The sequence below is a fragment of the Hypomesus nipponensis genome, chromosome 17 (assembly GCF_054491055.1).
Source record: "Hypomesus nipponensis isolate SF chromosome 17, ASM5449105v1, whole genome shotgun sequence".
Taxonomy (NCBI): domain Eukaryota; kingdom Metazoa; phylum Chordata; class Actinopteri; order Osmeriformes; family Osmeridae; genus Hypomesus; species Hypomesus nipponensis.
The window spans coordinates 6,743,868-6,769,663 of record NC_140377.1 but is presented as its reverse complement, the minus strand read 5'-3'; the positions used below and the strand labels follow the sequence as shown (position 1 = coordinate 6,769,663).

General features: G+C 46.7%; 1 protein-coding gene across 3 annotated transcripts in view; it reads right to left on the bottom strand.

Moving 5' to 3' along the window:
* Window positions 1-1,756: 1,756 nt before the first annotated feature.
* The window catches only part of LOC146253216 (thyroid hormone receptor alpha), a 31,986-nt gene continuing 7,946 nt past the window's right edge, over window positions 1,757-25,796 (bottom strand). For all 3 annotated transcript variants that reach the window (XM_084677814.1, XM_084677812.1, XM_084677811.1), the window contains 9 exons: window positions 19,276-19,500; window positions 11,076-11,332; window positions 7,111-7,172; window positions 6,154-6,278; window positions 5,630-5,777; window positions 5,309-5,514; window positions 3,707-3,853; window positions 2,762-3,020; window positions 1,757-2,170 (listed from right to left, as the gene is read on the bottom strand). In XM_084677814.1, the coding sequence (XP_084533940.1) occupies window positions 1,920-2,170; window positions 2,762-3,020; window positions 3,707-3,853; window positions 5,309-5,514; window positions 5,630-5,777; window positions 6,154-6,278; window positions 7,111-7,172; window positions 11,076-11,131 (1,254 nt within the window). In that variant the 5' untranslated portion in view covers window positions 11,132-11,332; window positions 19,276-19,500 and the 3' untranslated portion in view covers window positions 1,757-1,919. The remainder of the gene's footprint in view (window positions 2,171-2,761; window positions 3,021-3,706; window positions 3,854-5,308; window positions 5,515-5,629; window positions 5,778-6,153; window positions 6,279-7,110; window positions 7,173-11,075; window positions 11,333-19,275; window positions 19,501-25,796) is intronic.

The following is a 25,796-nucleotide window of genomic DNA, read 5'->3' as shown; positions in this document are numbered from 1 at the left end:
GCTTGGTGACCCTCCAAAAGCATCCGTTTGCTCACACCTGGTGAGGGGCTTTGCCATTGGACTTGCTGAAGCGCACAGTATGTCCTACATCTGTACTGGCTACGCCTCCATCAGGTTTTCACCGGCAGGTAAAACCTCTCTGTCCGTCCAGCTACGTGAACAAGTATCCGTCCACGGTTGGAAAAAAAAAAGTCCAGGTGACCATGACAACGTGGCTGGGACCTGGCCTCCTGGCATGGCTTCTACTGGTCTCTTCCAGCAGCAGTTAATCAGTCTTCCTTTAAACAAAGTCCATGAAGTTGCTGCCTTAAACAAAGGGAAACCCCGAATGACTCCTGGTCCTTTTTGTGTGTGTGTGACAATCGTAAAAGAAAAGGGAGAACAATAAAGTCTGCCATTTTGATCCGCGTCTGTTACACTGTCAGAGAAACATATTAGACCTGTACTGCCTGGTGGAGTAGGAGACCCAAAATAAACACATTGGCAAATCTTCTTCGCAACTGTGAAAGTGTGTACACATGTTTGTTTGTTGTGTGTGTGTGTGTTTGAATGCATGGAGCAGCTGCGCTGAGATGAGGGGTGAGGTAGAATTGGTGGGATTTCGAGGCGGGGCTTCAGGTGCCCCACAGCCCTACGGTGAAGCCAAAGGAGAGGTAAGGGACTCGCCCACCGTCCCACCCCCTGACCCAGGAAGAGGGAGTTCTGCGTGATGAGCAGGGGGAAGGTGCAGCCGGGGTAACACACACGGCTGGCAGCCAGGTCCAGGGATGTGGTGAAGTCGGGGATAGATGGAGACACAACACAGAAGTGGACAACAGACATCAAATGAGGTAAAACGATGACAAACTGAGTGTATGTTTGTGTGTGGATAAGGAAGGGGGGTGAAGAAAGAGGTATGTTTAGGAAGAGAGGTATACTGAAGGTATTCAGGTAGACGTGTATATACGTGGAAAAGGACTTGGAGGTACACCATTGATTTGACCGCTATATGTGGGTACAGAGGTATGTATGTACTGTATACAGGCATGCTGATGTAGAGTACATGCAGACTGAGAGGTATGTATGTAGGTCTGTATCGAATGTATGTATGTACTGTATCTATGCATGGTATGTATACATGTATGTATGTACACTATGTATGTGTGTGTGTATGAGAGAGTAAGGGAGGTAGCTTCCCAAGAACTTCCCATGGCTAACATAGCCTTGCCCCGCTCAGTGGGTGGGAGGGTCCATGGGAGAGGGGTGACACACTTGGTATGGTTCCAGTCAGAGTGCGAATAATTACAATGACAATCGAGGGGGGCCAACTTCTTCTCCAGGGCGTGTATCGACCCCCCCCCCCCCCCCCGCGCGACCTGTTGTTTTTACCTCTTTTGGGGGGGTCCAAGTCTTAATTAGGGGGGTCAGACCCCCCCAAACCCGCCCGTAATTCGCACCCTGCTTCCAGTGGAGGATGGTAAGGAGGGATATATAGCAGACCGGGCCCAGGGTGGAGGGCTCAAGGCTGGGCGAAGGATTCAGCTAACAACCCTCTGGGTTTAACCTCCACCAACTCAGCTATATGTGCACACAGTGTTTCCAATTGTGTGTGACAAGTTTGACTTTAGGTGTTACTGCAGAATAAAGAAGTGTGTGTGACCATCTGCTGTCCACTAACACAAAACTCTACCTGTTCTACTGCAGCCTTGCTCACGCACGACCGGAGGGCAGGACAAAACACAAACAAATCATCAGAACGACAAAGGAAAAAAAAGGCTGACTTTTTTCCTGATTTCTTATCTTGTCAGTGACAACTGTGCTGGACGCAGAGGCTGTTTTAGTTGTCTTTCCGAAATCAAAACAAAGTTTGGAGGGGCAAATCCTGTCCTCTCGTTTCTTCTCGTCTCCTTTCAGTCCCAACTCAGTCTCGGTGGTTCTCGTCACACTTCCTGGTCCTCGAAGACCTCCAGGAAGAGTGGGGGGAAGAGTTCGTTGGGGCACTCCACCTTCATGTGGAGGAAACGGCTGGCGTGGCACGCTCCGATCATCCTCAGGTCGGTCACCTTCATCAGCAGCTTGGGCCAGAAGTGGGGAATGTTGTGCTTGCGGTGGTTGATGTAGTGCTCGAAAGCTAGCAGGTAGACCTCCTGGCACTTTTCTATCTTGTCCACAGACGTCAGGCCTGAGCGGTCTGAGGGCAGACAAGGAGAGGTGGAGGCAGAGGTGGAGGGAGAGGGAGGGGTTCAGGAACTCAAGAGAATTGCCTTCAAACTTTACAAGTATTACATACTAGATCAGGTATACAGTAATACTGTCATAGGTCAACTATTGACTCTCCCAAACTACCTACCCAGTCAGAACCTGCCCAGTCACAACTACCGGCCCAGTCACAGCTACCTGCCCAGTCACAGCTACCTACCCAGTCAGAACCTGCCCAGTCAGAACCTGCCCAGTCAGAACCTACCCAGTCACAGCTACCTGCCCAGTCACAACTACCGGCCCAGTCACAGCTACCTACCCAGTCAGAACCTGCCCAGTCAGAACCTACCCAGTCACAGCTACCTGCCCAGTCAGAACCTGCCCAGTCAGAACCTACCGAGTCACAGCTACCTACCCAGTCACAGCTACCTACCCAGTCAGAACCTGCCCAGTCAGAACCTACCCAGTCACAGCTACCTGCCCAGTCAGAACCTGCCCAGTCAGAACCTACGCAGTCACAGCTACCTGCCCAGTCACAGCTACCTACCCAGTCACAGCTACCTGCCCAGTCACAGCTACCTACCTGAGCTCATGAGCAGCACGGCCTGCAGCAGCGCCACCTCTGAGTCGTCCAGGTTGAACTGCGCCAGGCTCTTGCCCAGGTCAAAGATGGCGTCCGACACCACGCCCAGGCCGCCGTTCTTCAGCTGCTCGCGCTTCACCGCCATCTCGCCGCTCAGGGTCAGCGTCTCGCTCTCGGGGTCGTAGCGCACGGCGGCGCGCAGCGACATGACCTCCATGCAGCAACCCTTCAGCAGGATGATCTGGTCTTCACAAGGCAGCTGGGAACATGCACACAGATGACATGAAACACATAGTACACGCACATGTACACATGTGAACTCGTAAGACATGTTAACACACACATGTTCATACACACACACACAAGACACACACGTATAGAGAGAGAGAGGATACTCTATTAGTATAATTCAGAGTTGAGTCGAAATTCTATTTTTGTGGGCTCCCTTCTGTCTGTAATTGATGATTCACCAGACCCCCGGCACAGACAGCACACACACACACACACACAAACAAATGTACAGCACATATCCACTTGATGACTCCCCACACATGCACACACAACCACACACAACTAGCTCTACCACTCGGTGGAATCAAGCGGTGCAGAATCTGCAGGGTTAGTCATTGTATGGACCCAGGGGGGCTGGTGTGAGGATAATTGGAGCTGACATGCATCATGACAATCGCAGCAGCTGCATGTTGCTAGTGTCCTGTCATCACAGCCAAATGTGTGTTAATGAGCCTCGTTAGTCTGTCATGCCGGCCATGAAGACGATGCATGGTCCATAGGAGGGAACGCAAATACACCAAATGTATGAGCCAACACACACACACACACACATCCAACGACTTACAGACACCCATGCATCCGCACACACACACACACAGCCCTAGACTTACAGACACACACGCGCACACACACACACACGCTTGCCAAACCCACCTCTGAGAACATGGGCAGTTTCTTGGCGAAGTCGACAACACGTGTGATGGCGGGGGTGATGATCTTGGTGAACTCACTAAAGGCCTCGAGGTCCACCTTGTCTCCATCTGGGGTGTGGACCATGGGGGACTGGCCAATGTCCTCTGGCTGGCAGGGGACAGCGACACAGGCACTTTCAGAAAACAAAACAACCCAACTGCCAACATCCCCAGAGATAATGGTGCATCAAAACCCCCTACTAACGAAAGACAAGGAGATGACTGGATGTTCCAGTATTGTCACAAGATGATCAAAACCAAACCGTAACGTAGAGACAATCCTACACTGACCTAGTGACACCTGTTAGTGAGCTCTCTAAGGCCTTTATCGAAATGAAACATGCCTGTGGGTGTTTGCTTACACAACATCAAGGGGCCTGCTTAATTTTGACCTTGACGTCCTAATGTACGCCCATGCATCGACGGCATGGACCATTATGATGATGTGCTGCTGTCCTGTTCTTGACCTGGGCTTTGATTATCATGTCACTTCAAGTTAGCCCAGCCTGAATCCAAACCCTTAGGTGTTGAAAGCCAAACGGATCAATGTGAGTGTGTGGTTAACAGCATCAGGCCTTGACAGCTAGACCTGACTGTAATAGGGACATCAGTCACTACATTGAAGGTGTTTTTTTATTGCTTAACACAGCTGTGTTGACCCACTTGCCATTTTAAAGTAAATTCACAATTTTCTTTTAGTGCAGGTCTGGCTTCGAAAGTGGAACGTCCTCACCCTGGAGACACTACAGAGCCTATTGGAATGCAGGGCTGTGATTGGACAGTCTCTGTGATCTGAGGCCAATCAAATCATCTGCTGCCAAATACAGAGCCAGACCCAGCAGCTCATCTCTTTTAACCCACAGAGGATTACATAACATATTCATAATTATAGCATTCCTTCACACAGTCAAAGCGTTATAATTGTTTATTAGAAATTCTTAAAAAAAACAAATCTACTTTTGGGATTTGTGTATGTGTGGGAAGGGAAGAGGTGTGTGTGTGTCCATCTGTGCCTTAGTGCGTCACTGTCACACACGTGCCCAAATCCATGTGCCTACTTTCAGCTTTTCCTCAACTACTAAAAACTCCCCTCACAGTCATCACTTATCCTCACATGCACTGGTTGCCTGGCAACAGTTGCTTTAGACCCCTGGGACTAGACAACCTTTGCCATGGAGACACGTGTTCACGCAGAGGGACTTGTGAGAGAGGGGTTGCTAAGGCAACAGCTGCTGAGACTGGTGAGGGAAGGGTTTGTGAATAATCTCTAGAGTAGACTACATACACTCCAGACCAGGGCTGTTCAACTCTGCGCCTAGAAAGCTGTTTTCCTACAGGCTTTACCTCCAACCCCAGTGGTAACAAACCATATTCAGCTTTTCAGCCATCTTATTATTGGAATCAGTTGTGCTAAATTAAAGATGGAGTGAAACCTACAACGGACAGGCCGTGGAACTTAGAAAGGATGAGGGATGGATACCGCCTGTGAATAACGGTCAGAAGGCTTTATATGGATGGTCCGTGTCATTTAGAGGCCTGGACAAGCCAACCAATAGTGTCTTACCAGAAACTTGCGTTTCTGTTTCCAGTGGGATCCCTGTGCGTTGGTGTGGCGGTGAGCTTGGGTCACCATGTGGATGAGCTCCCACTCAGAGCCGCTGGGCTCGGGCCTCGTCTGCAGGGTCTTCACGATCTCCTCCTTCTTCCTCTTTTCTCGGTTCTCCTCGATCAGGCGCCGCTTGGCCACCCGCTTGGAGTCGTCCAGAACCACTGAGGACCCAAAGCCACAGCGGGGGTGAGGGAGAGGAGAAAAACCGGTGGTGTTTTTTTTGGGATCAAAACCAAAACGCGTGTGTTGTGCGTGTGTGTGTGCTCCGACACTCACAGTCCATGGCCATGCCCACAGAGATGCACTTCTTGAAGCGACACAGCTGACACTGGTTGCGTGTGATCTTGTCGATGATGCAGCAGCCATCGTACTTGCAGGAGTAGGCCGGGTGGAGGTTCTTCTGGATGGTGCGACGGAAGAAACCCTGCAAACGCACAGAAGGGCGGAAGAATTAAGAATTTTAGGAGTTCAGATCGCCACTTGGACAATCCAAGCAGGTGTCTTATCTGGATAGGTGTCGTATGGCGTAATGGCCAGCTTGACAAGGATGGGGTCATGGTTGAGAGCGACTCATCCCATGGGTAGAGGATGGGCTCTTTCTAGATTGGGAGTCGTGCGAGCTCTTAACTGACAGGAGCCGTAAACTCTAGAGGCTCCATATGGTGTTGGGGTGGGTGTCTGTGGGCCGGGGGGGGGGAGGCGCAGGTACGGAGGGGGATGGTGGAGGGGGTGCTGGCAGCGGGGTAAGGGTGGAGGAGAGGCGAAGGGGGTGGGTGGAGCGGAGCGGTGGAGCGTCTGACCTTGCAGCCTTCGCACGTGATGCAGCGGTAGTGGTATCCCGTGGCCTTGTCGCCGCACACCACGCAGGGCTCGTCCTTCTCCAGGTAGCTGGGGATGTAGCCGGCCACGGAAGCGGCGCTCAGCGCTGTGGGAGAGACGGAGAGGACGGGGAGGGTGAGGAGTCGACAGAGGAGCGGCGTGCCTGCGCATTTCTCAGCACCTCTACAGTGGGAGAGAATCTGACTAGAGGGCTCCGTCGGGACATCGCAGCTGAAACATATTCACGCCTGTCACACAGCGCATACTCCTCGGTTAAAATGATCGACGTGCGCCTCATAATACATTTAACAAAGGTTCAACGTGTCCAAAACTGTCGTCGCGGCCACAGCCGTGCCCCCCGGGTTTTTGGTTTTGCCCTGCCCTAGTGTTTCCCTGTGTCCTGTCACTGTCTTCACCTGGGTCTTGTTCAGTGGTTTCAGTTTTCGTTTGTCTCATCGTGTCCACCTGTGTCGTGTTTGGTTCTGTGTATTTAGGTTCCTGTTTTGTGTCCAGTGTTTGTCTTGTCCTTACCCTTGTTACGTAGAGTACCCTGTCTGTTTTCCCGTTAAAAGAATATACCCTTTGTTTGAGGCAATGTCTAGCTACTCTCCTCCGTTCGGGTCCTACCCCACCACACGCCGTAACAAAAGCTACTATTGTTCATCCTATAACATTTTGGGGCTTTGAGATCCAGAAAGATCTTACCACCAGAGGTTCAGATACATAAGCAAACACAAACCATGTGTTTCCACTGAGAGAAGAGTGTTTAGCATTTCACTGGTCAACTTGGGAGTAGGCCTGCTTTGAATCAAGCATTCTTAGCAACTTTCTCATAAAAGAGAGGACAGTGCCTACAGAGAATATAATAGCATTAGAAGTGAAGAGTGTTGACATTTCAAGAGTGTAGGGGCCCCAGATGTGGAATTCGGAGACCTTACCAGACATGCTCTTCACCGAACATTGGCTATTCTTTCTTTTCCTCTTGGGCCCATCTGGCCACCTGTAAAGAGAGAGGAAGACGGTGTTTGAAGGAGAGAGAGCCGAGGACTGAGGAAGACCATTTTCCTCCCAAGTGTGTACAGTCTTATTGGCGTCTAATGCTTCAGGATTATACTGTATATTCGATTTCTTAGAATAGCTGAATTGCCAGAGATGGCCTTTAAATAGGCACTGTGGGTGCTTAATCTGGGTCCACTTGGTCTCTGGCTGCATGTATGGGTTGTGTGAGTGTGTTGTGTTGTGTGAGTGTGTTGTGTGAGTCCGTTGTGTGAGTGTGTTGTGTGAGTGTGTTGTGTTGTATGAGTGTGTGTCTGGCCCCTGAACCGTTATATAGATCAATGCCAGTTACACTTCCCGTTTGTCTTTGCAGTGCTCATAAGCACTCAATGTCAATCAATAAACCCATTGTTAACTACTTTGGAAAAACCCTTTGAATGTGAACCATTCCTGTTGTCCATTCCACTCTATTTCTCCCTCTCTATTTCTCCTTTAATCTATCTCTATTCTTCCTCTGTCCAGGTTGTTAGGTAACAGCGAGACCACCCCCGCCCATTTTGTCACCCAACACACACACACATGTGCACACACACACACACGCACACAAAATCTTTTGCCTCCATCTGCCTCCTTACTTCCTGTCTCCCCTTATTGGTCCAACGTTATAACAGGGAAGACAAAACACTATGCCCTATCAGTTCATTCAATTCACATTTCCGTGGTTAGATTGCTACAATAGCACTGCTACACAGTTTTTCTTGGTTTAACTGCATGTCATGGAATTGAACACACACACACACATCCCAACATCTGTACAAGTCATGTACACACACAGACACTACTCCACTAGCAGCTGACCTGTTAATGCAGTGAGGCTGCAGGACGTGCATGGTGATAGTCTGGATGCTCTAGTCCTATAGAGTGAACAAGCGTTTTCCGTAATCCCAAATAATCCAGTATAGAGTACTGTAGCACTCTTGTAGTCTGCAATTTCCAAAGAGTATCAGATGCGAGTCTCCAGAGAATGTAGCAGACTGCAGTGTAAGCAGACTTAGTGAGCTGTTTGGCTTCGCTACCCAGTAAGCAGGACCGCTGAGGCACAACCAGCCGGCTCACAGATTTTGCTCAAACACACCCTCCCACTCTCCTCGCCCCACCCAATATTTTTGTCTTTCCCTGTCTCCCTCTCCTCTCTTCCAATCTCACTTCCTCACAAACTCCACCTACCTTCTCCCATGCTCATCCTCATCTCTCTCTCACCCCTAGTGTGTGCCTGTTGCTCCGCCCCCTCCCCGTGACACTGCCCCTGTCACCGAAACAGAGGGCTACAGCAGTTTACTCCTCCGTAGACTCCTCGGCTCAGCAGACGGCTCTTTCTACCTCTCCCTTTCTCCCGAACCCCTCCACCTCATTAATTCACTCTCGGAACAAATGACTCTCCTGACATTAATTTCAGCAACGGAAGACCTCACTTGTCAATCCTGACTTTGATATGGATCGAGTGATGCAATACAAAGTAGTGTAATACACTGTGGCTTGTTTCCTTCGATCGACCCGTTTCCTAAACAGAGTGAGAGAGTCCACCACTATGTTGATGCCACCGTGTCCAGTCAGGTCAGGTTCTAGCGGTGTCCTCACATAATCCTCACAGTCTCTGTCCCGGCTGACCTTATTGCTGCTTCCTGTCCTTCCCTCTCTGTCTCAAGGACATGTTTCATCACGTCCCTACCCATCACCAGACTGAACCCCACCACTGTGAACACATCTTGGGGTCAGGGGAATCCGGATTACGTGGTCGGGTTGCATGCAAAACAAGGCAGGGAACTTTCACAAATTGCCAATCATTGTAATGTAGGAATCACATATCTGTAAAATTATATTGGGATATTTTCTGGATATTTTTTTAATATCTTTTTTATATCTGCCTATATCACAATATCAGATTTTTTAATAAACAAATATTTGTGTTGGTATCGGCCTTAAAAATCCTTTATCGGTCGGCCTCTAGTTCAAATCCCCCCCTTGTATGTAGCATTTGACAAAAACAACCACAAAATAAATACATTATTGTTATATACAGCTGGACAGAGTTGTACACAGCCAAAATAATAGAAGTATCTGGTGAAAGTCAGAGAGGCCTACACAATTTTAGCACATCAGAACAAAACATAAATAAGTCATGAGATGTGCCTCTCAAACACTCTACCCACTTTACACATTAACTCGAAATAAATAAGAAATAAAACAGACAGACAAGGTATACAAAACAGATGAGACACACAGACCATATTGATGGTCCATTTTTGGAATAAGGCATGTAAATATGAAGCTGTTATTCATCTGTGCTAAACAGTAGGCCTACATTTAATATGCCTCAGGATGAGTACAGCTATCTACCCTTACACCCTGCTCATTAGTTAAGGTCGGTAATTGAATTGCTAAATTGGGAGCCAAACCTACCAATCCAGAAGGTGCTATTTAAACAAAATCCTTTACCACACACACACACACGCTTGTCACTGTTGCTGCTTCAGGCTCTGTGTGTTCCCATGTGTGTGTGTGTGTGTGCGTCCAGACAACTCGGTGACTCAGTTCACACAGGGAGAGGGTGGGGGCTGAGCATGAGGCAGCTCTCACCAGGACACGTGAGCTAACATCCTCTGCTCCTCATCCCCCAACCCACCCACACCCACGCCCACACAGTCACACACACACACACACAGTCACACACAGCACATAGTGACAAGCACAGCAGCAGACAAGTGACAATCCTCTGCTGGCGTCATATATTGATGTGTCCTGGACTGTCCTCTGTTCCTGTGACTCCATCTGCCCGCCCCCCCCCACCCCCCCACCTCCCTTCCCCCTAATCCTCCACTCTCTGTTCTGCTAATCCTCACTCTGCACATACAAACAAACACAGACTGCACATGCAGTACACACAGATGCACATGCAGTACATGCGCCTACACACACACACACGCATGAAGAAACAAGCATTGACACACACACCTAGATATAAATACAAACATCCTGAACGTCATAACACACACTTAACAATCCACAAAAACAACCCAGCCTTGCATAAGTACACAGTCCCTGTGCCCCTGAGTAGTGCTGGTCAGCCCACGCCTGACATGGCTTTGGATTTTACAGGCTGCATGACAGACCGAGCCTCTGCACATTTCATGAGCAGGCTCTCTGTGCATGTGAGTGCCCGTGCCAGGGGGAAGACGGGGGAGAGGAGAGGAGGGAGGGGGGGAGGAACAGAGACGGGAGGCTGATCCAGGAAGAGAATCTCTCTCTCTCCCTCTCTTTCTCTCTCTCTCTCTCTCTCTCTCTCTCTCTCTCTCTCTCTCTCTCCCTCTCTCTATGAATCCCAATCTCGCTTTCTGTGTCCCTCCCATCGCTTTATCCATCTGTCGATCTATATAGCATTTAGCTCTCTAAGTACTGTGCAATCATTGTGGTATGTGTGTATGTACTGCACATGCATGTAGATTGTTGTGCGTTGGGGGTGGGAATAAACTCATAACAACATCCAAACTCATAGTGACTGGTTGGTGTCATACTGGTGTCATAATAGTATATTATTCCCTTCGTCTTTGATCTGATGCTGTTATCGGCATGGTGATTGCATTCAGTTCACTGAGGCACATCTACTGGGACGGGTAAGGATTGAGTACTGTTACAAACTGTGTGACAATCCTAGTCTAGGATAACGTTTATTATGGTGAAGTTTCTTTGAAGATAAGCTGTTAGTTTATGATTTTTTTAATCAAGGCCCTTTGAGAACTGCAGAATGTATGATGTAGGTGAAACCCAACTGACTTCGGAGACAACAAAAAATTATTTACAGACACACAAAAAACATGCACACACAAAAACACACACACGCACACCTTACCGTTTCTCTTCTCCCTCTGATACGCTAGGGTCCTGATCGTTGGACATGTGCTCCATTCACCTCAATTCCATCCAGTAGCCAATCAGAAGAGACTGAGGCAGGCCTCAACCTCTCTAGACAGCTTAGCATTCGCCGGTGGCTCCGTCAATCGACGGCCATTGTTGGATCTGGGCAGTGAATGGTTGGGTGGTGCTGAGTGGGTGGGACATCAGGGGAGCAGCAACGTATGGAGCCAATGAGCAGCCTCTGGAAAATGTCTGGGACCAATAAAAAGGAGGGAAACAAAAAGGAAAAAACATTGTTTACTGCATATCAAACATACCAAGTAATTTATGGTTGCCATATTGAAGAAAACAAATATTAACATTTAAATATTTCAGCAGCGTTTAAACATGTCTTACAGTAAACACTTTTATTCAACAGCAGGGACACCAGAGGAATGTGTATCAAAATCCCAGCACCACAGCCCAGGATGAACATGTAACCTAGCCTGGTTTACACACTACAACAAGGGATTCATAAGCCAAACTTCATCGCTGAATAATGAATTGATCAGAATAGGCTATGTATTATTAAAATCCTCCATTTTGTTTTAATACTTTCATTTCAATTGTTAAACATCACCAGTGTCTTCATTTCATCTGCCACTGTTTGACTAATTTTTCTTTTTTTTCTACTGTTCTTTTGGTTTGCAGAGCTCTGCTGTCACTGCTTCCAACATGGTTAACGGGGTGGTCATCTAGTCCAGTGGTTCTCAATCCCAGTCCTTGGGACCCCTTGCCCTGCATGTTTTAGACGTTTCCCTCCTCGAACATACCTGACTCAAATTAATGGGTCGTTATCAGGCCCATTTATTTGAATCAGGTGTGTTGGAGCAGGGAAACATCTAAAACATGCAGGGCAGGGGGTACCTGAGGACCAGGGTTGGGAACCATCTAATCAGGGATGCAGCCCCTGTTCTGGGTAGTTTTACATGAAATGGCCAGTACACAGATATGGATCTCTGTTCAACTATGAGACTGATTTGACTCAGCAGACAACATTTAGCTAGTGATTTGTCATTGATATACCGATGTATGTAAAACATCTTGTGTTACGGTGAGTGTGGGGGTAGGACCCAAATGCAGGAGAGGTCGAGGCCAAGCGTTAAACAAGGGTTTTTATTAATAGGAGTGAAACAGGACAAACAGGATACTCACAGTGACTTTGGCAAGGCCAAGAAAAAAACTGGCCCAAAAACAGGAACCTAAATACACAGAACCAAACAAGACACAGGTGGACTTGATAACACTAACCAGAACTGAAACCACTCAACGAGACACAGGTGAAGACAATGACAGACACAGGGAAACACTAGGGCAGGGCAAAACCAAAGACAACAAGAGGGCACTAGGGATACTATCACTGGATTGCAATGACAACAGAAGAACATGTTGTACTGTTTACAAGTGCTCCGTCTTGAACAATTATACAGCATTTCCAGTAGATGGCGTATGTGTGTGGATCATTTTAGGCCAGAGCTCACTCTCTTCATATGGAACACCACAGTGAGTTATTTTGTACAGACACACACACGCACAAACGCACAAACACACACACACACACACACACACACAGTCTCTATACACAACCTCGGCCGGCTTTCCCAGATTCGTTAAGACGCTCTTAACGCTAAGAGCTTCTTAGGAGCGTTCTAAGAGCAATCTTGAGCGTTCTTGGAACGCTCCTAAGAAGCTCTTAGCGTTAAGAGCGTCTTAACGAATCTGGGAAACCCGGCCCTTGGCTGCTCCCCATGCTCATACTGATGACCTGAGAAGAAACATTAAATGATCACTGAAGCCTCACATTATGCAGACAAACTGCAGTGCTATACCCATATGGACCAAAAGAGGATCAACTAGACCCTAGGGCAGCATCTGGTCTGAATACAGTATATCTGTCCAAACCCTGACCATTCTAAGCACAAGAGAGTAGACTGGTCTGACCCCAGAGCTGTTCTACTCCTCAGCCTCCCACGGCTCAGCGTGCAGGGGTGACGTGACCGAGCAGAGACGGCTTTCCTGGTCAGACAAGTCTAAGAGTATTTGTGGTAATAAGCTAATGGCCAATTAAAGCCCTCAAGCGTGCAAACCTGGTGAGACTTACTGTGTCCGCTTAGGCTGTAGCTAAAACAAGGCCAAAGACAAGTTTACACACCAGTGTGTATTCATGTAGCTTATGTCATTTTATGTGGAAAACGAATATATCATTTTATATATAAAACAAGTACACTGTATAACTGTGTGTATATTTAATTGACATTGCCAGTAGTAGGTTTTTCCCTGAGGAACACAAGTTGTTGAAATATATCATTTTGTCCTGATCTTGAGTCAACCTTTCCTCCCCTTTTCTCTCTTCTTCCACTGCCATCAATCTCACTCCACTCTTGCTTCTCCATTGGTCTTTTTCTCATGACTTTTTTATGTGATCCTGCCTTTTTCAACTGTTTATTAGTGTGCTTGCTACCAGGAAGGCACACTACTGATATATATATATATATAAATATGAAATGTGTTAAAATGTGTGCCTTGTTGGCAATTACATTTCTATTGTTTTGTGGAAGGTTTTGTTGCACAGTTGATAAAAGTTTTGTGGCAAAATGTGTACCATCAGGGCTAGCTTGCTTACCACTGTTGCTGCACACCATAATAGTCACGTGATTGGAAACAAGCTAAAACCCTGCCTAGCCTAGTCCTGTCTACACCAGAACCGCAGGTGCTCTTCTGGCATCTCTAACTTTGAAGTTCTTAGTCAGAAAACAACACCTGAGTCTTTGGGAACGTAGGATTTGGCTAGCTAGTTGTGTGTATTCTGGTAGTAGGAACTAGCTATTTAGCTGGAGCTGCATCAACAGTGTCAACCTTGGCAGTTGATATCAGTACACAGCTGGAGACTACAGACAGCTGGCGTGGCCACAAGCACACTTCACAATTTCCCAAGATATTGTACCTCTTTAGTTATCCTTGTCTTCTTTAGGCTCTTTGCTAACTACTCTAAATTAACATAAGTTGATTTTGGGCAACATCCCCAGTAGAGAAAATGCCAGAGGAAGAAAAACCTTTATAATTACTTATTATTAAGAGTACGTTTATGTTTTGTTTAAAATTCAACTTTTTCTTGTCTACTAAATTGCTTGGCTTCTTTCTGCTTCAATATGTACCGCTTCTCTCTCTCTTCTTTCTCTTGACAATCGTGTGGATTATTTTCATATTTGATTGAATAGCACTCCCTCCACGTTCCTCAACATTAAAATCAAGTTTTTATTTAAGTGAAGCTTCTTTGAAAATAAAACACAGCCTTATTTAAACTCTAATTTATTACACTATGAAAATAGACATACACATCTCCACTCGCCCCACTCCACCTCACTCTGTTTACTTATATCTTCTCTTCTACCCTTCCCTCCTATATGCACTCTATCAGGGACACGCTCTGGCCAGGCTCTACATGTGGGTTGCCAAGAATGCGGCTGCTAGACCTGACCTTCCATTCCCCTCCGCTTCCTCCCTCTGTCTCTATCAGTGTGAGGACCTCTTCCTCCCTCTAGCCTCTTTCTGTTACAACACAACAAGCCTTTTAACTTACTAGTTACTGACCAATCCTTTTAGGAGGGGGGGGTGAAATTGATAGGCTAATACTGATTGGCGATGTTTTGGCCAGTACAATTTTAAAACCCCTCATCTGGCAACCCTGACAAATGAACTGATTATACATTTCTTGGGGATGACCGGGAACTCAAAATGCTGGAATGGTTTTGTGTTTACATCCATTTGCACTGCATGCAGTGCATCCTAGCTTGCTGCTTCCACTAATCTGACAAGTAAGCATAAACAACGTCTGAAATTAGACCCGGCAGGGGGGTGCAGGGGTGTGGAGGGGATGTCTGGTGAATCTACCGAACAGCCTCGCTGGGATTGTGAGGCTGTTTCCCAAACTCTCAACCAACACAAACACTTCCAGTCAACATGGCTCTCCTGGGGGGCACAATGGAGCAGGTAGAAGTGTGGGAGAGAACACTTCCTGATAAGGAGGAAGAGGAACAAAACAAACAAACGGACACAAGGATACAATAAGGGAGCATGGGGAAGAGGAGGGTGCCTTTAAGTGAGAAGGAAGAGAACGGGGTGCAAGGAGAGAGGGAGAGGGGTGGTGGTGTTGGTGTTGGCGGGGGGCAGTTGTGGTTCTACATTGTAAAGTTGCCAGATCGGCCCCTCCTAGACTAGCCCAGCAGGGGTCTGGGGGAGTGGCACCACTGTCACATCTCATCAACACTCTATAAAAGATGAAGCTCCTTCTTTTATGTGGTGTTTTTCATCCTGCCAGCACAGCCGGCCCACAGTCATATGTTGGGCGATATGAGAGACAAGGCAGGAATGTTAGACATTATGTGGTACTGTATGGTGTGGTCCCCCCTTCAAGTGCATGCTGGGAAGTGTCTAGGGCTATAAGACTGGCTTGTATTTATATGTATAAATAATGACAGTTGAGGAAAAGGTCTGGTATTATCTGGTATTGGTAACTAGTCCATTTCAATAGTTGTGTGAATGTGTGCGTGTATGCGTGCGCACGTGTGTGTTTGAATCTGGAGGCTCTGGTTTCTTTATAGCTGTATAATCTTTCAGGACTGTGAACAATGTACTTCAAAGGCATGGGCAGTTCTGGTGTTTTACTGGTCTGGGTTAATGCAACACCTCCGTGTAAAGAACTCATATTAGGAGACCCAGGGCCTGTGGACAGATGCTGTGTGGAGAAGGGCCGTGTGGAGATTTGAGGTCTACACTCACCTCACAACATGATGGAACACACAGTGTTCACCGGTGGCCGTTAATAGACAGCCACCGGTGAGGACATTTCAGAAGCTGACTTTATGGGCTCTTAGAATACAGCCCAGATAACAGAGAATCATATCATACATTTGCCCGTTTGACTGAGAGAAGCAGGTTGAGTTTGAGAAACACCGTATGCTATATAAATCAACAGGTCGTATGAGACGGATCAGTTGTGCAACCAGTTTGACTGGATAACAACACACAAGCCCTCAGTGAAACCAAACTAAATGCCACACACATATTGAGACATTTCCGATCATCTGATAAGGCTCTATCAGTACAGGAAGTACACAGTAGTTTTCATTGTCTAAACCACTGAGCAGGTATGATCTGACCCCAGAGCCGGTAGATGTTAATCTAAAAGAGGAATAATCATTGGAAAAATTGCACACTAAATATACATCAAATGAATAGCAAAGTCTCTTTCAGGTACCATCTGAGAATGCACTATTTAAAATTGTGAGTAGGGAATGGACATATTTACTGTATGAATGTAATACTGAATGTAATACTGTAATAACTTATTCTGAATAATTTCTGATGATGTTTATAATGATGTCTACAATGTTAACTGCTTTTAGATTATCATTGTTAAGTGACTTTTAAGATTGGTTGTCTCTTTTTGTTGGACCCCAGGAAGATTAGCTCGTCCCAGTTTGGTGACAGCTAATGGGGATCCTTTTAACAATAAACAATAAACAGTACAGAAGGTTCTGGATGAGTTGCCAAGCTTCACTCAATGTCCAGAGACAGCCAGCTCGCTTTCAATCTCACGTGTGAGTAGTTGAAACAGATGCGATCCCGCAAGAAGTAAACTCAATTTTAGATTAATGCCATGTAGATGTACATAGAAATGTGTTTTTTTTTCTATGTTGACCCAAAGTTGACATCCCTTCACCGTGAACTCCCCATCAACTGTTCCTGGTGGAGCAGTGACATTTGAAAGTGACCATGTCTGAACCCTGTGACTAGAGGAACCACCTGACCTTGGAGTACAGTTCAGCTCAGGTTTGTTTACCTGACATGCGGGGCAAGGATTGGGGCATTCCAAATGGATCAAAGTTGAAGTGCCAAAAATGGAGACCGCGGGCCTACCCCTTGAGTACGGCCAGAGGTTTATAACGCTTAATCTACTGTGCCACAGTAAAGAAGGCTGCGGAAGCCTTTCATTGGACAAGGGGGAGGTTATTCTTTCAGAGCCCAGCCAATTAGATAATTGGATTAACCACAAGATGTTTTCTGGAATGAAAAGACAGACAGAGACTAAAAAAAGACAAAATACTGTTAAAGGAATGAGAGAGTAGGATAGAGTTAGCCAGAGGTTCATATAGAACTCAAAGGTTGATGTAGAACTCTGTGGCAAATGTAGAACTCAAAGGTTTGTGTAGAACTCAGAGGGTCTAGGCCACCCAGAGCAGCAGGACAGATCGAAGATATAGACCAACGCTCTTAGCTAACAACTCTGACAGCGAGCAATAATATTAATGGAAAGTGGATCATTTATCAGGTTTTCTGCACTGATGGTAGCAGACTGATGTGACAAAGGAGTAGCACCAAGCGGGACTTCTATTCCACAGTGTAATACTTGATTTTGGGGCCATTCAGATGGTAAGCGGTAGGTAGGTTAAGAAGACGGGTCATGAAGACCTCGGGAAACTGTTTCACAATTTCCCAAGATATATCTGTCCATTCGCAGGACTTCCAGTCACGTGAGCTGGGTCGGTCAGTCAGTGTGGTTCCTTTGGAGCTGGGCGGAATGTTCCAGCACATGCTGTAGAACCAGGTGGGATTTATGAAGTGTTAAGAATGTTAGCTTCTAGCCCAACCACAGCATACCCAGGCACAAATCAGTACATACATAACACACACACATGCAAACCCGGATACAGAGACGTACACACACACAGCGCAGGTTTAACCATCTGGGAGCAGTCTACACTTTGCTGGCGCCATCGTGGTTCCCTATGCTTGTCTCTAAGCCTAATGTATAGAGGGGGCCAGGGCACTAAAAACATGCATACATTCATCAACACACACACACACAGACACACACACACACACACAGTCACAGACCACACGCCCTCTTTCACGAGCCACCAGGCCCAGCCACAACCCCTCCATCTCTATTTGGCCACAGGCAATCACACCTCCGCCCACTACAGTACACCCGGTTCCTCTAACAATGGCCTACTCTTCCCCAGTCTGTGGCAGACCTTCACATGTGGCCAATGAGAGCAGGGCTTCTGTGGGCAGTGTTTCTATATGAGAATGTGTGGGCACACCCTAAGACTCCATAAGTGACTCCCATACAGCTGGGATCTTCAATACTCTAGGAAATGTCTGGGTAGATAATGTGATGCTGTCCTCTGATAGGCTGGGGTATTCCTCCACTCCTGTCAGGACCTACATTGCCAGGTGGTCAATATGATTGTTCGCCTATAAATCTTGGCATCTTTGCACATTTGTAATCATTTTCCGGCACACTGACTAAGATCAAATAAACTGATTAAGATTAAGCCAAGCAAGTGTAGTCATTGATCAACGAGAAAATATACATTGAGCACACATGCTTGCAAACACACACACACACACATATCTTTAGGATGAAAACATCCCAAATGAGCCCAGTATGCGCTCTTCTGTCTATCCATGCGATGAGGTACGACTGGACCTGCTGTTCCTGTATGGAGCACGCCTCTTCAACAGCCCAGGAGCAACTCTGATTGGACGAGGGGCTTCTTCTATTTGCTATACATCAGAAGGGTTGCTATATGCAGCAGGTGCAGGGGAAGGGAGGACATCGCCATGGCAACACGAAGCGACGGGGGGTTTACGTGTTATGGTGCTATGATGTGACCGGATTATCAATGGAAGTTAGTACATGTGGCTTTTGTTCAGTGAGGGAGAGATGGAGGGAGGAGAGGGGAGAAGAGAACCAGTGGGAGTGGGGTTAGACAGGGAGACATGCCGAGCATCAGATCAAGGTGTGTCGGAAAACACACAGAACAGGAAAAGGTAAAGAAACAGGCCATGTTCAACCGTATATCCAGCAAACTTCGACCCCTCTGGTGGACGTTCACATGTGCGTCCTCTCCCCTGACCCCAACTTCACCCTGCCACTCTGCTTCCACAGCCCACACGCCGATTAGCCAATCAGTGGGTCAGAGGGGTTTAGCATGGATTATTCTAACAAACAGGCGCTAGCTGCCTGGTACTTAGACACGGGTATGATCTAGGAACGCTTCACTCCCGGCACCATTCACCCAAGGTACAGTCGACAAATGCGGAAGTCTAGGGGCTGACATCACAGAACAGAGAGAACACAAACTTACCCCTTTCACCCTTTGCTGTCAGTGGGGTTTCCAGACAGCCCCACCCCAAGTCGTAGCCCAGTCTGTGTTCCTGGCCAGTTACAGATTGCCTGCCTGTCGGACAGCCTGGACGGAGACAGGGAAGGTGACCGGTGCCACTGAGTACCACTCTTCAAGATGCAGTGACATCACAGGGATCAGTAGACACACATCCGCTCAGCTCAGCTGCCGGAGACACTTGATCATCTACGGAACAACAAGAGAAGAGGACAGTTCGGCATTTTGGCCTTCATACTTAGTCAAACCGTTTCATCCAAATTGGCGAACATTGCATGCCTTTTTCTAGAACAGGTTAATCAAAAGACACGACCAGTTGTTGAGCAACTGGATTTGTGTTAGAAGGGACATCAGCAGACACAGTACCATATCATACTCCAACATACACCATAAAACAAGGTCTGTGTTACACCGGTTGCCTATAAAAGGATTGTGCAATAAATGTGGGACAGCTTAAACATCATAATACTACAGTATCATTTAATGGAGTTTTTATTTATCATTCTTAAATACAGTAGCAGTCATACAATTGTAGCAAATTCTCTTTTAGAAGGAAATGCCAGTTAAGCAACTGTAATTGAAGCATAGAAGACAAATAAGCAACATCATTGAGAGTTAGAATGCACAGCCTGGCTTGAGAATGATGTTTTTCTATCCATTAGAGTGCCAGGGTTCCCTTCTAGAATGCTAATGATCGTTCTCAGGTAACTGATTGGTGAATTTAATGATTTCAAACTGTCGTATGCTATTGAGATTTTCAATATATCTTATCTATGTATAACCCAGAGCAGTGGTAATGACCAAACAAGGACTACAAAAAGAGTTGTGGTAAAAGAACAGCTCACAACATAATTTGGAAAAAAATAAAAAATGTTCGCACCAATGAGCCCCTACTGGAAATTTGTGTTGTATATGTGTGTAACAATATATCGCAATACAAACATTTTACGATATAAATCGTAGAGTTATGGCAATATTTTTACAATATGACGTCCGTTTGATCTTATTGGTTGAGCTCCCAGCGCACGACCTACTCTGCACCTGCGTCATGCGTGCATTCACTGCATCACAAAAATCGCTTGAACTGAGTTAACTAAATTGTATGTACAACAAAGGAAATTATTGAAAATGTTTAATGTTTTGGAAATAAATGTGTTAATTGAATTTCAGTTGAATTTAAAATGTTGTTCAAATTATCGTGATACATATTGTATCGTACACCCAGTATTTTGATACGTATTGTATTGTGAGCTGACTTTACCGTTACACCCCTAGTGAAAAACATATTTTCTATTTTTTATGTTACCTTGGAAACAGTCTTGTGATTTAGCTACCGAGCAAGCAAGGAGAAGGCAAAGCCCCACCCTCCTCCAAACAAGCAGACTAAAGTACACAAACACAAACCCACACACTCATAATCTAACACACACACAATCAAACACACACATAATCAATCACACACACCCGTACAAATACAAACACACACCCACACACATAGAGTCTCTTTTTCTATTTTACCCCACATGAATTACTGGTTGGAAAAAAGATTCGGGGCCAGACGTTCAAACAAGATATCAATTAGTGACTGATTGCAGACACCCTCATTATTTACAGTGTCACGGGGAAGGACAAAGTGTAGGGCTGTAGGACAACATAGTGCGGCAGGAGGACCCTGAGCCTGGAGCAGGGGCCACGTGTTCTCTTGCTCATCCTCAGCCATGCAGACGACGCAACAGCCAGGAGAGGACAGGAAAGGTTGTATGTTTCTCAGAGGAGTGCGTGTGAACAGACTGGGACGAGGCCCGCCTGAAGTTCAAGTGATACATTACTGGACGTGACGAGATCTTCGCCTCAAAACAGACCCAATCCTTTGTGCCTTGTGGCCTGACAGTATAACCTGGTGCGTCGCACATCGCGCATCACCCAAGTCCCTAGCTGACATGCACAGCTTAGCTTGTCTCTGTTTAGCATCACAAGAAAAATAAGGAGCTGAGTGTACAAACAGAGCATGAATCATACGGCACTCTCTTAAAGACGAGTGCTTAAGGTCAAATAGACACCATGCTATGCCTGTGCCTCTGCTTTGGCTGGGTGGATCCAAGCCTGGCTGTGACTGGTTGCCGGTGACCTCAGCTCCGTGAGCTATCTGGGCGCTATCTGATCCCCCTCAGAGATGAACGTAGAGACAGATCCATCTGGACCTCTACCCTGTCGCTACCTCACCCGCCCTACCCCAGAGAACCCCCCTCCCCCAGCCCTTTGAAACCCTCCTTAGTCCTTTCCCCAGCCCGGCACAAACATGGGGGTGGGGGGTGGGGTTGGGGTTTGGAAGCAGTATGCATATAACCTGTTTAATCATGTCTCATATTCACGTGGGGAAAAATTCACCATAAAATTCCCTCTGTTTACACTACACAAACTGTGTTAGGTGCTCATGTTTCATGTCAGCTTATCGTTTTTATCAAGTGCACTAACGTTAATAAAATCAAGGATGAGTCCAAGTCCACTAGCCACATCAGTCAGGGTGGCATCCCTTGGCATCAGCTGACTCCCTATCTTCCAGAAGGAGTAGGAACATGGAATCACGGGATTTCTTCAGGGGAAGTTAGATTCTGTGTACTGCAACAGTGCATCTAGGTGTATGTGTGTATATGTTTTCCTGTGTGTGTGTGTGTGTGTGTGTGTGTGTGAGAGAGAAAGTGTGCATGCGCAAACTGTATGAGCCAATGTGTGCATGTGTGTGTACACTTCTATTCCCTCCCTCTCAGTAACCAACCCAGTGACAGGTCTTCTCTCTGCTCCTTGGCAGTCAAACAGCAGAAACAAAGCTGTGCCAACCAGAGCAAACTCAACAACAATGCTCACTGATCAGAGGTACGCACTTCACTGGGTCTCAGCAGGCTTAGGCTCAAACTTGGCCTCTGTGGCTATGGAAAGGTTCATACTTAGGAACACACCCACGCCCACCCCAGAACATACCGGAAAACAGTACGTTATGCTACATCTTTACAAGATGTATATCAGGGGAATCTCCCTCTTGAAGCGTCTGACTGGCCGCATTGTTTTCTTTTCTTCCTTTCTGTTGTGTTCGTTTAACTGTTCATGTTCAAGCTACAACACACGCACACACACACATGCAAGCCCTCACATGTATACAAATGTGCTGTCGGGCTGAGCAGGTCTGGTGAGATGTACATGAACAGTTTACTGACAGCAGTGCGTTGTCACATCATCTGTCACTGACAGCGACCTCTGTCTCTGAACACACAATGAGCGGGGAGAAAGAAAGAGAGAGCGAGACAGACAGAGAAATATAGAGCACGGTGACCAAGCAATGGGCGCCCCTTGAGGGGCCCCTCCTATGTAATGTACAGTATGTGAGTTAGCTAAGGCTGAGGGTATGTGAGGAGACCGGTGGCCAGCCACATTGGTGACTGCATTCAGAGACTACACTGAGAAAGCTACATATGCCCATGTTCACAACAGTAATCTGCCCTCCCCTTGAGCTAGACTGTTTACAATTGATTTGCTTTGTCATAGATATACGTTACTCTCTCCTATAATAATCTCACTCTGTGCTTACCCCTCCCCCGTCCTCCTTACCGCTTCACCTCCTCACACCTTCCCTTCTTTCCTTTCCCTCCCACACTCCCTCACCCCCCTATGCGTTCTACCATACGTTCTACCATAAGAATGTATGGACACCTCCAAACAGACCTATACATGTGCGACAACATATTAAAAACACAGGCTTTCGTTTAAACATTTACATTCATTCATTTAGCGGACGCTTTTTTTTAGCTTGGTAAACCTAGACTCACACCCGCTCTCTCCCTCTCTCTCTCTCTCTCTGGGTCAATGAAAGGGTGGGATAGTAAAGAGAGCTGTCCTAGTGCCTTGTTTTAGGTCCATTGGAAGGTGTCCAGACACTCTTATGGGAGAATCAGAGGGGGTGAAGTGCAAAGGGGAGTGAGGGAGTGAGAAGGGAACAGAGGGTGGAGGGGGAGAGAGGAAGAGGGGAGAGGGGCAGTGAGGGGGTCGTTGAACGAGATAAACTTGAGGGCTGAGAAAATCAGTCGACCTGTCAATTTTACACTGGTATGGAAACACGCTCACGACTATAGAGCTATACTAAAAACCTATTATGGGTTATAGCACTACAGTCTCACCCTATGGAGAGAAAAAAAAACCCTGTCTAGTAATAAGAGTGGACTGAAGACTATAAATGTAAAGCATTTGGTGAAGCATTAGATTGTATTTACATTTCTGTCAGTGAGGGCTTGACACTATTTACTGTGCAGCAAAAGGGTGTGTGCTGGGGGGGGGGGGGAGGGTCGAGTAGAAGAACATGATGTACTATCCAGGGACCACAGAGTAGCAGACAGTGTACACCACACACACACACACACACACACACATCCAGTGGAATAGAGGTCACTGATAAAAGCTTGCATTTGCTCAGTGTGTAGCTCTTCTGAAGAGATAACAATGTTCTATAGCTACTTTGGGTGTGTTACGCAAACTGGTGACAGACGCACATACACACACTAACACCCCCCCCACACACACACACACACACACACACACACACACACACATGACTGCTCCAGGTAGCATGTTGGTGGGGCGGGCGAGATACATGTCTGATTACTCTTGGACTCCATAGCAACTGTTCTAGTGGGCTTTCTGTATACATCTTACGTAACACTGGCAAGTCTCGCCAGGAGCCCAGTTAGGAATGAGGGATAGAAGGAAACGGGGAAGGAGGAAAGACAAGATGGAAAGAGAGATGAGGAAGGAGTAGAGGTGGAGGAGCTTGTGTGTGTGTGTATGTCATACATGGTTCGGCTCTAATGTGTCAAGAGTTCAGACTTTGACGCACTGCACAACTCACTCCATGTGGAAGGCAAACCACAGCCAGGCTGTGAGAGAGAACATTTCAATTTGGGGGATCCTGTGTTGTTCGAGCTCCCTGCCCCACAGACTACCCACACTGGGAGGTTGTGCCACCCCCTCTGTAGAACTACAGTTCCATGCTAATATCGCTTTTAAACCAAACAAAAACATGAAGCACGGACCGTGTTTGCAATCCAGGTCCACTCTTTGAGATGGGTCACGCTTCTGAACGGGAAACACGACACCACACAGATGCCGTTAACAGCAAACATAATGCTCAAACGTACTTTCTGTGACTGTGTCAACAAAAAGCAGGTACAACAAGATCTTTTTTTTAAAGACAGTTGTACTTTTTCTCCTGTTAAGGAGAGGGGCCCTGAAAAGCAAAACTCACTAGCAAATCAACAGCCACGAGACACATCCAATCAAGCTTCCCAATCAAACTTGTGCATGAGCTGCTCTAGGGACACTCTCTCCCTCTGCTCCCTGGTTCTCTCTCTCTCCATTCTCTCTGCCTTCCCTGGTCTCTTTCTTTCCTTCTCGAAACACTTGCTATACTCCCCCTGGACACCTTGTGCACTGTAAGTACTCTCTTCCAGCCACGCATTCATTACATATTCATTTGGATGTGCTCTATGACACTTAGGACAAGACACTTGACACCACAAATGCCAGAAATGACATGACACAATTAGTATGTTGTCACGTGCGTCGTCATTTGAGAAGCACTCCATGCCATAAAAGCACTACCACAGGATAAAAAATGTGTATATTTTAACCCACACATGATGCAAGGTAGCGTAACTAAGCTGATTGTCTCACACACACCGGCATGCAAACCGACACACAAACACGCAATGTTTACACAATCGCCATCATTTCTTTGACAGTTACATTTGGTGGGAAAGAATAAAAAGGCCCAATGAATGATTAAATGTACAGGGTGACATTCACACACACACGCAAGCACACAAAGTAACACACAAAGTAAAGGGTTACGGGCCCCATTTGGCTATACAGTCAGTTACATATTAAGCCTACAGGTGAACTCAGTATGCACCCAGGGCCGGATTAAGGCAATGGGCGCTATCAGGGGGGCCTCAGGTTGCCAGATGCCGAGTGGGTCAACGGCACCGCGCATAACATTAGAAACATTCAGAGTGAAAACAAAAATAATGTACGAAAATGTCCGGTCAAACAAAGCACGAGAGTGGGGCCAAAAATCCGCGATAGGACTGAGCTCTAATAGCTTCGGCGACTTTTTATAGTCCTAAATGGCTGTCAATCAAGAGGAGATGCAGTCTTTCGACAGACCCTCCCATCATCAAGCAGGAGCCCGGCGTCCAGGCTAGCCCACTCCTTTTTAATATCACTGATGTGATGACGGTGATGGTGAGTCACATGTTTAAACTGATCACATTTATAGAGTGGCTCTGTGGACTTTAAAGCACTGATGTGTCAGTGCACTTGGCGAGTTCGGTAAAGTTGGCATGACATTCACAGATTCAAACTTCCGGGATCAATAACTCTATAGCGAAATGTTATTAAATCACAAATAAGGCATATTTCTTACAGTAGTAAGGTAAACA